Raw genomic sequence first — 17,672 nt, 5'->3', positions numbered from 1 at the left:
AACTTAAAGTCAAGATTTGTCAGGGGAATTAATAAATTCAGACTTGGCTGTATATAAGTGTATGGTTTGTAGGCTATTATTTACTTTATTTTCTCAGAGATGTTTTGCGGCTGGAAGGGCATCCGCTGCGTAAAAACGTGCTGGATAAGTTGGTGGTTTATTCCGCTGTGGTGACCCCGGATTAATAAAGAGACTAAGCCGAAAAGAAAATGAAAAAATGAATGAATTATTTACTTTATTTTCCTCTTATTTTTTTCCTCTTGTATTGATATGCAGGATACCCTGAGCTCCTGCATGTAAAGCACACACACAAAACACAAATTCCTTTTGTGTTTGGGCACACTTTGCGAATAAATCTCATTCTGAGTCTGAAGAGACAAAAATGAATGATGCAGTGTAGAATATTGCCACTAGTCGTCGCTAAAGCTACGCGTTTGAGACAGTCATAAGATCTGCACGGACAGCTTCATTTATTCAGTATAAACTATGTATAATGTGACAGATAACAGTAAAATTGTATGCAGCCTTATATAACATAATAATTGTAAAATAATAAATAAAAAAATCAAATATATATATATATATATATATATATATATATATATATATATATATATATATATATATATATATATATATATATATATATATATATATATATATATAGTTAAATTTAAGTCCAATTATTCAATAAGAATATAACTCTGCAGACTGCTTGTGCTGGCTGGGTTGGCTAGATGATGGATATACATCCTGTACACCTTTGTTCAGATCCAGCACTTGCAGTGATGCTGGAGCTAGTTCACTGCTTCACTACACTGACAGTCTGACGCTCCGCACGTTTGATGACGCTCCGCTGTAAACATCACTGACGCGCAAGTCGCGTGAGGGAATCTATTAAACTTGGAATTTGGCGAGCGACACTCTGTTCTTCAAACCAACCTGCGCCTGCAAACCCTACAAAACCCATGCTGAGATGGCAAGAAAATCCCAAGTCCCGTCTGCGTATTATGGTAAGTTGCTGTTCATAGCCTACTTGATGTAGCCTACTGTACATCCTCTTGCGGTGTTAGTTTTTCCCTCTCTCTTTCTCGCAACTTATAACATCGATATTAAACGGAAGATATGCCGCAGAAGTGGTCGTTCTCATTTGTCATATGCTGGAATTAAAGTTCAAAATGGATATTTGTGTTCAGACGTGGAAAAATGTTGCCCTTGAGAATTATTGTGTGGTTTGTGAATATTCGGTTTAAATATTAAGGATAGCCACAGTTGCGCAAACTATGATGTGATCAGTGTTTGATTAGTTGTATGGTTCGTGTTTTTTATTATTATATATTAACGTATCTATGGTTATTGGTTGCCGTGGTTTGTTTACATTGCTGAAATAGAGGAGGCAGCAACTTTGTGTTGCCAAGGGCATCATGTGGTGAGCTGGCTTTCAGCAAATCAATGAAAAACAGTGGAGACCACAGTAGCCTATCACCTCAGACCTGAAGATATTGAATTAAAACAACAGTTCACAAATTGAAGTTTGATAAGAATTGTGGATTTATAAGCGGCTTTGACATGCATTGTAAAAAGTGTTTGCATTCTTTCACTGTTGAAATTAAGATACAACTTTGTGTTTTTATTTGTTTGTCAGAAGGTATTTTTAAAAAAATGAGCATCTTCTGCAGTTTTAGTTCAAAGTTTTAGTTTAGTTATATGTTTGAAATATACTTTGTGTGTTCAAATCATTGTTTTTGCTGGTATTACAGAGTAAAATAAGAGATACTTGAGAAATCAATTGTTATATTAAATATTTAATTTTAGCAGAAAATTCTGCAAGGGTTGCATGGATCCAGAATATGAACCAGGACAACAATACATTTGTACATTATCTGAAAGTTAAATAAATAAGCTTTTTACCAATGTATAATTTGTTAGAATAGGGCAATATTTGAAGTTTAAAGATCTATAATTTAAAAAATCTAAATATTGAAAAAGTTGTACAAATTAAGTTCATAGCAATGTGTGCAATCTGTTTACAGTAAAAAATGGACAAAATGTGTTCATGGAGCTTGATTTTTTTGTATTCTAATAATTTTTGGGATAAAAGAAAAAAACATACATACATGTACAACCTAAGATGGCTACAGGGTCAAAAATATGATAATGCATATGCAAAAAAACAATGTATAATGTCTTTTGCTGAAAAATCTTTATCACATTAGTAATTGGCCTAAATATTAGTTGTTAAATATTTAGTTTATATTAAGTTACATTATGTACATTTTAAAATAAAATTAAAATATGTTGTAATATTTTTTATTATTCATTAATGCAATTATTTTTTTTCATTATAATGTAATGTGTATATATTTATTTGATTTAATATAAATGTTTGTAAGGTTTTATGTCATTTATTTATTATATACAGCTAAAGTCAGATTTATTAACCCTCCTGAATTAGCTTCTTTGTATTTTTTCCCCATTTTTTGTTTAACAGAGAGAAAATTATTTCAACACATTTCTAAACGTAATCACTTAAATAACTCATTTTAAATAACTGATATCATTTATCTTTTATGATGACAGTACATAATATTTTACTAGATGTTATTTAAGATACCTGTATTCAGATTAAAGTGACATTTAAAGGCTTTATTAGGTTTTTATTAGGCTTTATTGGTTTGTTGTACAATCAAAAATGTAATTTCTGTCTTCATGTAATGTATATGCGACCGCAAAATCACACGTGACGTGAGCTGACCGTCAGCTGTTACTTTTCGATTCAATTCAGCTTTATTTGTATAGCACTTTTACAATGTAGATTGTGAAAATATTGCTTGAAGGGACTATTGTTATTGGCCATAAAAATGAAAAAATAAATTGAATGAAAAAAAAAATGAATTAAACTTTATTTCAGCCAAAATTAAACAAATAAGACTTTCTCCAGAAGAAAAAAATATTATAGGAAATACTGTAAAAAATTTGAAGGAATATTTTGAAATATTTGAAAAAATTAAATAAAATTCACTGGAGGGCAAATAATTTTGGCTTTAACTGTATTTCCTAAAATGTCATGGTTATATCAATAAAAATATAACTGTGATTGGCTGATTTACATGTCAGCTAGCCATCTCTGAAAGCTAAAGGAATCCAGTACTGTCATTTTATATTTACACAGTAAAATATCTTGAGAGTACTTCTTCAATGACCAGCTGTTTTAGAAATAATATATGGACATATGACATGGATTGAACCAGATATTGGTAAAAACCCAAACAATACAAACATAAAAAAATAAACAAATCAAAACAATGAAATGGCACAAGGAGAAAGTACTAAACTACTGAGATGTATTTACCACTTTATATAAAAGTTTTTTTTTTTTATGATGGCAGCTAAAAGACACCTCTCATATGAAGAATGAAGTCAAATGCATTGCTCTGGTGTGAATTGTTGTCACATTATTCAACAGAGTGTACAAATCTTGATGGTTCTGTGGGGCTCATCTATTAAATCTGAGCTTTCATTTTCTATTGGATTCTAGTATGTATCATTCAACAGCTTGATCTACTTTCTCTGAAAGCATTTGAGAATTTCTTTGGCTGTGTTTTGGATCATTGTCCTGCTAAAACCTTCACCATCATCCTGGTATTGTAGATGTTGGACTGAAGCAGCTTATATTAATTTACAACGATGAATCTCTCTGATCTTCTTCACTGGTAGACTCCCCGGCGCTCACTGAGATCTTCTGCAGCTGACCTGTTGTTAGTTCCAAATTTTGAGATGAAATCATTTGGTGGGGTGGCAGAGCTTTTAGCTGCATAGAACCACAGTTGTGGAATTCCCTGCGGTTAGATATTCTTCAGGTGGACTCTATCTCCAAATTTAAATCCCACGTTAAAACCTTTCTGTTCAGGATTGCTTTTAATGATTTTCTGGATTAATACTATGTTTTATTACTCTTCTGTCTTGTTTTTATAATGTGCCTGTGGCATACTGTAAGGCACAGGTGTCAAACTCAGTTCCAAAAGGGCCGCAGCTCTGCACAGTTTAGTTCCAACCCTAATTAAACACACCTGATCAAACTAATTGAGTCCTTCAGGCTTGTTTGAAACCTACAGGTAAGTGTGTTGGAGCAGGGTTGGAACTAAACTGTGCACGGCTTCGGCCCTCCAGGAATTGAGTTTGACACCCCTGCTGTAAGGTGTCCTTGAGTGCTTTGAAAGGCGCCTATAAATAAAAGGTATTATTATTATTATTATTATTATTATTATTATTATTATTATGAAGGGCAGAGGGTTGCTGAAGAACTACTAAGAGATTTTAGCTACTCTCTGGGGTTTCACTGCATTTCTACCCCTACTTTTTTCCTGCGTCATTTTATTTTATTATGCATAACTCAATTTGTAATCTAATGAGATTTTTCTTTTCATCTATGGATTTCTTTGGTTGTTGCCAACGTAACGGAGGCCAGCTAGTAAGTGCTGTGCTGGTAAACCTCACTCCTCTGACCTCTACATTAGCTCTAGCGACAAATGGTAGAGGCCATGGTCTTTAGCCTCCTTGGAAGAGCTACCGACTCCCATGCGGAAGGTTGCCGGTCCGATATCAGCTCGCAGCAGGTTGGGTGGCGTAGAACTGGCAGGGTTAAACCAACATCTGTGGAAATTTCAAGTCAACAGCACCTTTACAAATATGTTTTCTAAGAAAATTGTGACAAGTTTTCTTGTTTTCCCCACTGTGTATGTAAATTTACTATGTAATTTAGATGCAAAACATGCTTCTTCCAAACCATTTTCACATGTAGACGCATGTTTTACACGATGGTGATTATTGTACAAATTCATGCAATGTGAATTGTAAGGAAAGTGTGTGTGTGTGTGTGTGTGTGTGTGTGTGTGTGTGTATGTGTGTGTGTGTAAATAATAAGCACTATTCACTAAATTATGGTCCACTATAGAGCTGCACAATTAATCGTAAAAAGATCGCGATTTCGATTCGACCCCCTAGACTAGCGGTTCTCAAACTTTTTTCATCAAGTAACACCTCAGAAAAAAATTGTCTCTCCAAGTACCACCAAAATGAGCAGTATTGAAATACAGTAGCGTAGTAGGCCTAGTAAAGCAGCTACAACTCTGCACAGTTAAAAAAACGCCAAGTGGTGCTCGCTGCAGAGCCATTTGAGGAGAGGTGAGCTCCAGAGAGGGGGAGCATAAGCTTGAGCTCCACCTTTTTTGCACTTCTTCTACGAGTGATGTCACTGAGGGTAGGGTTAGGGGTGGGGTTGGTGTACGCATTAAAACAGCTTACAGGTGGAGGAGCGACAGCTCATGCTCCCCCTCTCTGGAGCTCACCTCTCCTCAAATGGCTCTGCAGCGAGCACCCTCTCAAAAAACGTGGCAGATTACCTCAGAAATATAGGCTATATGTCATATATATGTTATATATATAATTTGTTATATACATATGTTATATACATAATTTTTGATACATTTTTAAATGTGTGTAGCATGTACATGACATATTTAATTCCTTCGCGTACCACTAGCAGGAAGCTTGCGTACCACTAGTGGTACACGTACCACAGTTTGAGAACTACTGCTCTACACAATCTTAATCCAGCATTTCTACGATTCTGTCAATCATATTTTCAAGTTCAGGAGTGGAGCAATGGTGACCGCACAAGTCTTCACATTGTTTTACATACGTTGTTCAGCAACCTAGACACCTCCAAATGGTGTTGAAAGAGTTACATGCTGTATTTGTAAGATACAATTCACCTCCAAATGTAATTTCTTTCTTCATGTAATGTATATGCGACCGCAAAATCACACGTGACGTGAGCTGACCGTCAGCTGTTACTTTTCAATTCAATTCAGCTTTATTTGTATAGCGCTTTTACAATGTAGATTGTGTCAAAGCAGCTTCACATAAATGGTCATAGTAATTGGAACAGAGTAGTTCAGTTTTTAGTGTTTAAGGTCAGTTCAGTTTAGCTCAGTTCAGTGTGGTTTAAAACCACTGAAGAGCAAATTTATCAATGGGTAGCTCTACCGATCCCAAACCATGCAAGCTAGTGGCGACTTCATGTAATGTATATGCGACCGCAAAATCACATGTGACTTGAGCTGACCGTCAGCTGTTATCACAGGGAGGGCGCGTGTCTCTGAATGAAGTTTACTTTAATGAACAGAACTTGCATATGCTGTGAATAACAGGTAAAAACATTTGTAAATAACATCAATTTGTGGCACAGAGTGATCGTTTGGGAGCCACGCGGGAAGAGAACCACTCTTAGCAGTGAAAATTAAACCGAAAGTGCACACAGTGTTGCTAGATAGCTGACTGATTCTAGCCCAAAAGTATCCAAAACCCGCCGAAATACAAAAATGCCCACTCAGTCTTCTGTATTCACATCAGTGACAGATTAGACAGCAAAAAATGACAGATTGTAAGCATATGTCTCAAACACAATAATCCAACATCAGAATTATCATCAGCATTAATGACCAGGACAAATCTAAAGTCCGTCCAAGTCCACCATTCCAAGTCTATACAAAATTTAGCATTTTAACCAGCAGTACAGCTACAAAAAGCCTATTGCTGTTTTACCACATGTTTGAGAATAACATTAAAAATAGCCCACTCATATTAACCTTTAATTTACATCTACAGAATTGTGAGAAAATTGAAATCTTTATCTTAGCCAAAAAAATTGCGATTCTCATTTTAGCCAGAACCGTGCAGCTCTAGTCCACTATTAAGTCCTAAACATATCTCCCCTAACATAGAGCAAGTAGAGCAAGTAGATTGATATGTAGTTCTACAAGTCAGATTGGTAAAAATTCATATGTATTAGACAAAATGTAAAGTAAGGTCATGAGAGTTTGTTCACTTGGTTTGTCAGATCACGTAAACCTATAAGATTTATACAATTATTATATCTTATGTTGCAATGATATAATTTATCAATAGCCAAATAGACCTTTTTCACAGCGGAATTGAACACCGGAAGCGCCCTTCGAAGCAGTGTATCGATATTTCCGGGTTCGCTAGGAGTCGCAGAGACATGACAGCCTCGGGACAGCGGATGACTTTCTCACTATCAACTTTGCCATAATTTGGACAGGAAGATGTTGTTCGGTGAATGTGTAAAACTGCCTTGATAAAACAGCATTTAAAAGATGATACCGATTTGCAGAGTTTGTGCAGAAAACGTGTCTCACACAGCGTTTGCAACGTCAGGTTACAGTAAGGTGCACAGCCAACAGCATAAAATCTGCTCATTCAAGCCATTCGTAAACTAGATTAACCTGGCTATTTAACATCCAGCAGGATGAGTTTTATGTCAGTAGTCCCGTCTGTAAACTGTGCTAACCCCCTCCTTCCTTTTTATTCAGTCAGATATAGTGAATGGCGAGGTAGCTGTACAGGCGAGTTGCTATCGGTTAATACATTACAGGTTGTTTAATGCTCGTGAGGTTTTCTCAAGTCTGGAAACACGTTAACTCCTAACGTTACTCGTGGATAATATTAATTTTTATTATTTATTTAAAGAACAGCAAATAACATTTTACAATACAAAAATGTACATACCAGGGGGTAATTATAAATAAAATACAAATATACAAAATGTAATATAACATATGTAATAATGAAATACATTGTAGAGTTCACACATTTTAAAGTGGGTCGAGTTCCTTGTTTAGAGATTTGATACTGGTATTATACAAGCATATTTCAGTCATCAATACCTTAAAATCTGGTTTCATATTAGTAAATTTACATTTATGAATGTACAATTTTGTTAACAACATAAGCAAATTAAATAAATAAAACTATTTTCCTCTAGATTAGGATAATCAAGTAAAGCCCAAATGTACATTTATCCATAATGAAAGAGGTTTTGAACACAAAAGAATCGTTATTAATACATTTTGCAACTCACCCCATAAGCTGACTATGTACAATGCCAAAATAAGTGTAAAACTGTCTCCTCATATTCGTTACAAAAATACAATTTACATCAATCCCACTTTTAAATTTTTGCAAACAATGTTTTGCTGGATAAAACCTGTGGATGAGTTTATAGGACATTTCTTTAATTCTATTTCTAACATGATATTTCTGTGGTAACAGCCACACTTTTCTTTAATTCACCCTTTAATAAAGACATATAATAAAATTGAATATAAGGTACAGTAATCATTTTTTTATTTAGTAAAACAAAATTTGCCGACATAAGATTTAGTAATATCAAAAGACGATGCATCAGAAGGATGGTCTTATTAATACCTCTAAATAACATGAATGAATAACATGTCTCAAGTTTACCATGTTTATTATATAACTGACTAAACAAATAATTTTGCTGTCAAACCAATTAAATAAAAGAGATTTGCATTTGTATAAACTGTCTATTATTCCAAAATAACAACAATGTAGGAATAAATCATGCTTATAGATTAATGACCATGATGAGCACTTATTTGTGGAAGGCAGATAGCTTAACTGGAGTTTTGTCTATATTATAATTACTCATCAAAATAAACCATAGACCACCAGTTTTTAATGAAACATAATAATCTCCGCTTTGAAGTGCATACAGCATAAGAATGTACTCCCGCATATAACTTGAAACGGCATTCAACCCCCTTTAATATTGTCATCCATGATTTTCCCTGTCCTTCGTCTTTCGGGAGATCGTGGTCATTAAAGTAAGAGTGTCGTTTTTGAGTTGGAGCAGCTGGGAACGCAGCAATCACAGCGATGAGATGACCCTGCCATTCTTTCTTGCTCCGCGTATTGAAACCGGATGTTGTGGTACACTGCTTCGCTTACCGGAACCAGGAAGTGTGAAAAACGCCTATACAGAATATATTGTACAGTATGAGTCAAATTTATTGATCTTTCTTTTATGCCAAAAAAAATCATTTGTATATTAAGTAAAGATCATGTTTATTTAATATATTTTGTAAATCTCCTACTGTGAATATTTCAAAACAATTTTTTGATGATCAAAAATCAATTTTAAAGGCAGTTTTCTCAAATATTTAGTGTTTTTAACTCTCAGATTCCAGATTTGTACATTTCAAAAGTATTAAAAGCATATTTAAACAGCTTTTAATTGATATATAAATCTCAATTATAATAAGTAAACTTGAGACTTATGACTGTTTTTTGGTTCATGGTTAGTGCAGGCCTGTAGGGTTGAGAGCCTTTAGGGAAGATAAAAAAAAAAAAATGGGCCCACTGGTGTAAAAACAGTAAGAAAGTTGGCGTTTCTGTGTGGAGTTTGCATGTTCTCCCTGTCCCTATGTATGTGTGTGAATGAGTGTGTATGGCTGTTTCCCAGAGATGGGTTGCGGCGGGAAGGGCATCGGCTGTGTAAAACATATGCTAGATAAGTTGGCGGTTCATTCCGCTGTGGCGACCCCAGATTAATAAAGGGACTAAGCCGAAAAGAAAATTAATGAATGAATGAAGTTTGTAAGTATTGTCAAGTACTGCTAAATAATGTATGATGCATAGCAACACATTGAGCTTGCTTTTTTCCTCTGCTTTTCTTTTCTTCTTTTTTTCGGCTCCGGAAGAAAGCTGAAAAGATGCCGTTTGGATGCCATTCCATTTCAAATTAAAATTCCAATTGATGTCATATAACTTTTTCAGCTTTATATCAAATGTGAGCAATTTGCAGAGATATGTGAAATCTGTCACGTGACTTACATCTTTCTAGCTCACTCGATTGCATGCAGTGTTTTGCAAAATAGAGTGTGGTGCTGCTGGGTATATTTCAAATATTTTCTGCTTTTATTCATATTGTTGTTGTGTATTTATTATCTTTTTAGCTTTGTCATGTATGAATTATACAGAGCTGTTCTTTTAATGAAACTTTTTTTGTGAATTGTATCACGTTGTTGTGAATTGTATCACGTTTAATAGGGTTTGTGCATTGCGCATTGTTCATGATTTAAACATATGCGTTTGTCCTCACGCTTGTGTTCAAAATAAATATTCAAGAGCAGCTTTCAAGGGGCCCTCAAAGAAACACAGGGCCATAGGCCACACCTATATTGCCTGTAGGACAGGCTGGCCCTGTTTATGGTCACAAATGTTTGTTTTTCTGTTAAATCAGTTTGTCCAAAACTGTGGAGGAACCGTTGTGTGGATTTAGTTTGATTGGTGCTTTGCTGAATGATTATCCTATATTGTATTATGTGGTCCCCAGAGATGGGTTGCGGCTGGAAGGGCATTCGCTGCGTTAACATATGCTGGATAAGTTGGTGGTTCATTCCGCATTGGCGACCCCAGATTAATAAAGGGACTAAGCCGAAAAGAAAATGAATGAATGAATGAATGTATTATGTGGTATAAGCATGGCACAACGGGATACTACCAGAATGTTCTGGTAGTAACTTGATGCATGTCAAAAAAAAAAAACAAAAAAAAAACATTCAATTAAAATTGTTCTTGATGTGCTTTTACAAAGTTCTAAAATCTGTTTACAACTTTGGTAAGTAAGTTAAATGCATTTCAGTCAGTGTATGCAATCTTTTATCAACTTTAGGATTCAATGCTTCAGAGCCTGCTGTGGTTTATTTAATGTGGCTGCATATCTGTAATTGTGATTTCCCTCAGCAGAAGCATTTTTATCACTAGGAATACACATTTTCATTCATTCATTCATTCATTCATTCATTCATTTTCTTTTCCGCTTAGTCCCTTTATTAATCCTGGGTCGCCACAGCGGAATGAACCGCCAAGTTATCCAGCACATGTTTTACGCAGTGAATACTCTTTCAGCCACAACCCATCTCTGTGAATGTCCATTCACACTCATTCACACTCATACACTACAGACAATTTAGCCTACCCAATTCACCTGTACCGCATGTCTTTGGACTGTGGGAGAACCCGGAGGAAACCCTCTTGAACACAGGGAGAACATGCAAACTCCACACAGAAACGCCAACCGACCCAGCCGAGGCTCGAACCAGAAATCTTCTTGCTGTGAGGCGACAGCACTACCTACTGTGCCACTGCGTCGCCCATTTTCATTCATATTTCTGTTAACAATGATAAAGACTTCTACAGTTGTTGTCATTTGGCTTCACTTGCTACTGAATCACTTCAGCCTGACACCATTACTCATGTGTCACAGGGGATGTAATTCAATTTATGCCTGATTCAGAAACCAGACAGAGACATGTATGCGTGTGTCTATAATCTATGCACGCTTACACACATGGTGTTGATAAGTCCATGTCAATCAACATTCATTCATTTGATTGCACACAACATTTGCATTTGCAGTTATGTACTTCGGACTCTCAAATGACAGTTTTTGAGGATATTTTGCAATAGTGTTGCACAATATATCAAAAACATATTGTTATTGCAATCAGATTTGCAAAGGGGTGAATAATTTCTGGTAAATTTCCATGGGAACTTTGTGAGATTTTTTAGAAATATTCTAAGCTGGAAGCTATGGTAATTTATGGCAATTTATTTAAAATACTTAGAAATTTAGAGGAATTTATATAAACTATATTGACCTTATTCTCCACAGACGAGCGGGCGCTGCCATTTGAACCTTTTTGGCACGAGACTTCCGGTCTCATTCACTTCCATTCAGTTTTAGACATTAAAAACTGCTTGTTTCGCTGTTTGATGTTGCAAACTGATATTTCCTTGTTATATTATTCTACTTGGTCTGTATAGTCATGCAAACATTTGTTTGCAGAGCAAGTAGTTTGACCGTTTTTTGCCGTTTATTATTCCTTGTCATTTCTCCCATAGGCGACTGAAACGGAAGTTCTAAGACAATCGCGAAATGGATGTTTTCCAATACTGGGTTGTGTCTGATTGGGCATCTGCTGCATAAAACATATATTGGAATAGTTTACGGTTCGTTTCAGTGTGGCAGCCTCTGAAATAGAGACTAAATTGAAGGAAAATGAATGAATGAATAATTAGCATGCAGGGTTTAAGATATCAATGATATCAAAAAATATCATTGCAAAAGCCGTGCTCTGTGCATGTGATTTGAGGAATATGCAGGGTAGAAAATTTCATTAAATCTGCTTGTTTTAACCAAAATTATGCAGTGAGATGTTTTTTTTTTAAATTCCATTTAAGTACCCTGTACAGGCTGACCTTCAGTTTACCAATTTCACAGTTTATACCCATTAATTCATGTTAATTCTTAAATATTCCTGTTAATTCCCATGGAAAGTTTCCAGCTTGGAAAAATCCCAGAATTTTGGAACTCTAATTATAGTACAAGCAATATTTGTATCGCAGTGAAGTACCATAAATTATTATTATTATTATTATTTTTATTTTTTTATGTGGAAAGTATTTGTGTATTGCACTTATATGTTGTTTGATCATCAAATGAGGCTTTACTATTGTCACAATCACCAGCGATCCAATTTCTTGCAGAATGCTAAAGAACTACTAATCCAATGTTGAACATGGACTACAGATCCAGTCATGCACCACACACTCACACCTGTTCCTTTTGTCCGCTGATTGCTAACGCACACAGCTAAAGATGTTCAAAACTGATTACAGCTGCATTGTGAACATTACAACGTGTTTTACTTGCCTTGCCGGTTTTGACACTTGTTTTGTTTGTTTTACTGTTTATTCCTGTCTGCTGCCTGCCTTTTGACCATCCGCCTGTTTATGGCCTTGACATTGCTTGCCTGTACCTGTTTGACCTTGTTGCCCATTGCTTGCCTAACCATTCTTGTTAATAAACCTGCATTTGGATCCACACCTCTGTTGTCCAGCATCCCTCATATTACAACTATTTTTACACCTGCATTCCTAGTAGGTGCTATTATGCTTTTAGCCTGAATTAGAATTAATCAGTATATATATATATATAAACAATTTACAAGAAATAGCTAATAATAATAGAAAGAAATTGTAAGAAATATCTCAAAGGTTATCATTTACTCAGTATTCTGCTGCCAGATTTTACAATACACATAGTTTTTGAGAATTCCTATAAGGCATATAGAAGCTATCTGACCCTTATCTAATATTTATAAGGAATAAATATGCAGGTTGGGAAAAAAAACACTTAAAAAGGTCACTTGTTTTCCCAACCTGCAGTATTTGCATTCTCAAATATTTAGTTTGGTATCCATCTATTATTTATTTATGTGTTACAGCCCGACCTCAGAAAAGTTTGCAGTTTCTTATTGAATAAAAATCAATGCTCAAATGAAACCCAAATTAATCATCTACCATGTAAAAAAAAGTTGCTTCCTTACATTTTTATGTTAAATCAAATTATCTTTACAAGTCACTTTAACTTGCATAATTTAACTCAATGTTTCTCAACCATGGTTCAGCTCTGCACATTTTCCATGCCTCCTCAACCAATCACACCTGATTCAGATCATGAGCTCATTAGCAGAGACTGAAAGACATGTAATGGGTTTGACAGACAAAGGAGACATCCAAAACATGCAGTGTTGGTGGTGCTCCAAGAACAGAGTTAAATGAACTTAAACATCAAGTTAAAACTTGCATAACTTTAAAAATAAAGTTGAAACCTGAATAACTTATTTAAACAAGTTAAAGTAACATAAAAAAAACTGTTGTCATGAATTTTGATTAAATCGCTTTTTACAGTGTACTGGCAATGAATCAACTATTAGAAGCCTGTATATTCAGAACGAAATATGTGAGGAGGTATGACATGATCTAAACAGGTATAAGCCTCAAAGAAAAGCTGATTATGCAACCATGAGATATTCTAGTTCGTTTTCTGCAGGATTAAATTTGTTTGATCACAAACTAGAGCACCGCAGATGGGAAAACGAAGCTAACTCCATTTGTTAATGCTATTAAATAAGCAGATGTAAAGTGACTCAGAGGGCCTTGAATTGTGTTTGCTTAAAAATGTGACAGGTGCGCCGATAAATGGTGTGCATCACACTTCCACAGAATGATCACTGTCAAAGAGACTGGCGGGAAACACTCATGTCATTAGCTTCACTACAAAATGTAGTGTTAAAGCCTTTACGCTAGGAAAAAACAAAAAGTGTCTATTTTTAGCTGGACTGCAGTAAAGACTATGAATAATTCAACGGGGCAAAATTGGGACCAGAGGATAAAATTTTTATGATGTGCCATCAGTAAGTGATGTGATGTCCACACCTCTGTGAAAAGCCATAGCCAGAACTGAGAAATGCTAAAGAGTCAATTACCTGTGCATGGTCAGAAGTTAGAGAAACAGATGTTTGAAATGTAACCCTCTAATTTCTTTTTCTTCTTTCATAAAATGAAACTTAATTAATAGATTATCTTCTCTTCATGTTAGCAATATTTTGATCTCTTTTGTAGTTGTAGTCTATCATTGGCCTGTTTAAATGTGGAGTTGAGGGGACCTTGAGCATGTGCACTTGATAGCCAAAAATGAAAATTTACTCACTATTTACTCAAGTGTTTCCAAACCTGATTGAGTTTTCTGAACACAAAAGAAGATATTTCAAAGAAAGCTGTAACAACATTTTTTGAAATACCTTCTTTTGTGTTTTACCAAACACAGAAACTCAAACATATTTGAGTCAAGTGAAGGGCGAGTAAATCATGATAGATTTTTCACGTTTTCTTTCTTTTCTTCTCTCATTAACAGTGTACAGCGTTAAAAAAAAAATTAGATCGTTTTTGTTGCATTTACATGGTATTGGCCCTTTTATTTGTTGTTTGGAATGCATCAGGTTAAATAAAATATTATTCCGAATACTTCAGGTTAAGTAAAATATGAATATATGAGGCTAATGTAGAGTAAATATTTAGAGAAAAGCTTTTCTCTAGAGTGAATTTCTGTAATGAATTTAACAAGTTAGATTAAGTTAAGTTAACGATTAAGTTAGCTTAATTGTTTTTAAAATTGTAATTGGATTGAACATAAAACAATTAAGTTGTCCCCCAAAGAATCTCAATAACTGAGTTGCTTCAGCTTAATTTATATAAGTAGTTTGAACAAGCAGCAAAATTGCTTTTTATTTTTGAGTGAACTACTTGGCTGATGTAAATCTATTTCAATGAGACATTGTTTATAAACTGTTTTATTATTGCATCACTAATTGGATGATAATGTAAGATGTGACATGTACATTCAGGTTTATTTGGTACTATAACAAGTAGTAAATAGGAAGAAATGATGGCGCCTATACAGCGTCAATACAGTGATCTCTCAGGCATATCAAAACTGCCAAAATAGAACTTATTGTTTGAATTTCCTGATTAAGTGGAAAGAAGGCAACAAACACAAAGCTTCTTGTGATTGTTGGTGTTAAAGGTGCAGTATCTAATGTCTAGTGAAGTTTAATTAATGTATCGACTGAAACGACATGGGCTAAAATATTTATCAATGTATAGTAACAAATTACATTTACTATTTAAGTAAATTTGTGGGGTATCGTGTACTGTTTCAGTACATTTAAAGATGTGTACTTTTACTTGCATTTTTAGAGAAAAACTTTACTCTTATATTTTGTGGCGTTCCTCTGTTTCTGTCAAATAGTAATAAATATGATTTATATGACTTCTTTACAAATATCGCGAGGGACTGCACTGAAGAGGTTGTGTCGAGAGGCATCTCCTGCTGTCGGTTAGAGTTCGTGGCGTGCATGTGTTAGAATAAATGATGGCTGAAGACATGCAAGTTTATCAGGTCAGATCACCTGCAGACTCAGTGTCTGTGTTCACTACAAGATGCCAGAAAGAATAGTTATATTGCAATGCACGTTGTACATTGAACCGCACAACATTCATGAATTCCAGCTACAACCTGAAAAAACACATTTTATTTTATTACAATTACTATTTTTAGATTGCATGTACTTAAAATATGTAAGAATAACATGCTTTTAAAGTATCTGCTGTTAAAAATTAGAACTAATTAAGCACATAATATGCATTTTACTCTTACTCAAGTAACTTTTTAGATTGTTACTTTTACTTTTACTTGAGTAAAAATGTCCCCAAGTACTAAGTATGGATTTTGGATATATGTCTGGGTAGCAATAAGCGGCATTGCAAGATTCTGCATCAGTGTGTTAGGGATGCACCGATCCCAATACTTGGGTCGGATGTCAGTTCGATAACGCGCATATTTTTGCTGGATCGGTATCGGCTAGCTGTCACCAATCCAAATCCGATCTTGTGTGTGCGCTGTATTCTGTGTAATTTATAAGTCAACAAAAGCCACGAAGGTAGCCTATTACAAGGCTCTGGAAATGTGTCATGTAGGCCTACTATATCCCAAATGTTCTGAAGCCATTCTGTCGTTTAATGTGAAGTACAGATTCATGTGGTTAAATTCATGTTCAGTTTAGCGCTTCCCACCGCTGTGCGCCTGTCAATCATTCTCCATTCATTCACAATTCAATCTGCATGTTGCATTCTTGACACCAAAAAAAAAAAAACTTTCTCCAAGACTATTTGTTCCTGTAAGTTTTAATAATCAGCGGAGAAATGCATTTAGCTCTGCATTAAATGGGTACCCGTAACATGGAGTTTATTGCTGTTTCTACATCATGTTGCGTTGTGTCTGTTAAGCTGGATTAATACTTTCACCTGGCGCCGCATCGCGCACCTCTGCTGACTGCGTGCGCACCTCGCGAAACAGATGACGCTTTTATACTCGCCGCATTCACCATTTTAATATACTTTAAAACAACAGGGGGCGGTCAAAAGAAACTGACCTTAAAATCAGACGGATTAACAGAAAAGTAGAAAGTTTCCGGAACTACGTCATATCATTAATATCTTTCAATACTTTTGAACGAATTATTGTTATTGTTTTTATAAATTATTTTAATGTTTATAAGGATTTTTATAACCATTCAAGATTTTTTTTAATCAAACTTTGATGCATCACTTGCTTTTGGACAGTTTTACCTATTAAAGTTTGTTAAAATATTAATGAAAGGAGAACATGGGTTGCTCTACAAATATATTTTATTATAACAAAAAATAAAAGCAAAAAAAAAAATACACTTACTAAATAAAATACAGATGTTTTTTTTAGATTTAACCCGCTCCACAATTCACACATTACTGTCTGGCTAGTTTCTGTCCTTTACTTATGCTAAAAGGTCAATAATGGTCCACCATTTCTGACCATTATCACCATTAAAGCCTGGAAAATCATGCCATCAGTATATTGTAAATTCGATTCAAGTATTCAAATATTCCTTTCTAGTTATCAAAGAAATTTTTTGTTCCTTAATTATAGTTTTGTAACTATTACATTTTTTTAAATTTACGATGTTTATATACATCAGTGTAAAACCCGTGACTGGTGGAAAAACATATTGCTGTAATTGTCTACCTGTGTCTCCACTTTTGCCATGACCTTTTTAGTTTTTAAAAACTGAGGAAGGGTTTTCCTAACCTTTTAAGAAAAACGTTCTCCTTTCCCACTTATCACTGTGTCTCAGTGATACATCAAGTGCTTCATCAAGCACACCGGCTGCCGCTCCGTAAAATTATTCTCATAAAGAGTTTATGTTCTCTCTTTCTTCCGTCTGAGTTTATTGTTTCGAGGTGAATACGTTAAGTGCTGCTAATAGTTTGTATAGCCTATTGATTAAATTAATAAAAGTGAAGCTGACGGCCTGGCGCAAATGAATTGCCATTAACAGAAA

The 17,672-nt window shown here is 34.9% G+C and overlaps 1 protein-coding gene and 1 long non-coding RNA gene across 3 annotated transcripts in view; one reads left to right on the top strand and one right to left on the bottom strand.

Annotated features, from left to right (window-relative positions):
* The first annotated feature begins 764 nt into the window (after positions 1-764).
* slc44a5a (solute carrier family 44 member 5a) overlaps positions 765-17,672 on the top strand; it is a 252,938-nt gene continuing 236,030 nt past the window's right edge. Inside the window, 1 exon segment of one of the 2 annotated variants that reach the window (NM_001423791.1) lies at positions 765-1,013. In NM_001423791.1, coding sequence (NP_001410720.1) covers positions 977-1,013 — 37 coding nt within the window. In that variant the 5' untranslated portion in view covers positions 765-976. 2 annotated transcript variants of the gene reach the window in all.
* LOC147837019 (uncharacterized) lies at positions 5,853-10,422 on the bottom strand. The gene is made up of 3 exons (XR_015478260.1): positions 10,320-10,422; positions 8,867-9,446; positions 5,853-6,979 (listed from the first exon to the last, which is right to left on the bottom strand). It is a non-coding gene; the product is annotated as an uncharacterized LOC147837019 (long non-coding RNA).

Source organism: Danio rerio, chromosome 2 (assembly GCF_052040795.2).
Source record: "Danio rerio strain M-AB ecotype USA chromosome 2, GRCz13ab, whole genome shotgun sequence".
NCBI classification, from domain to species: domain Eukaryota; kingdom Metazoa; phylum Chordata; class Actinopteri; order Cypriniformes; family Danionidae; genus Danio; species Danio rerio.
Note: the sequence above shows the minus strand (reverse complement) of the source record. Positions and strands in the feature narration are given on the sequence as shown.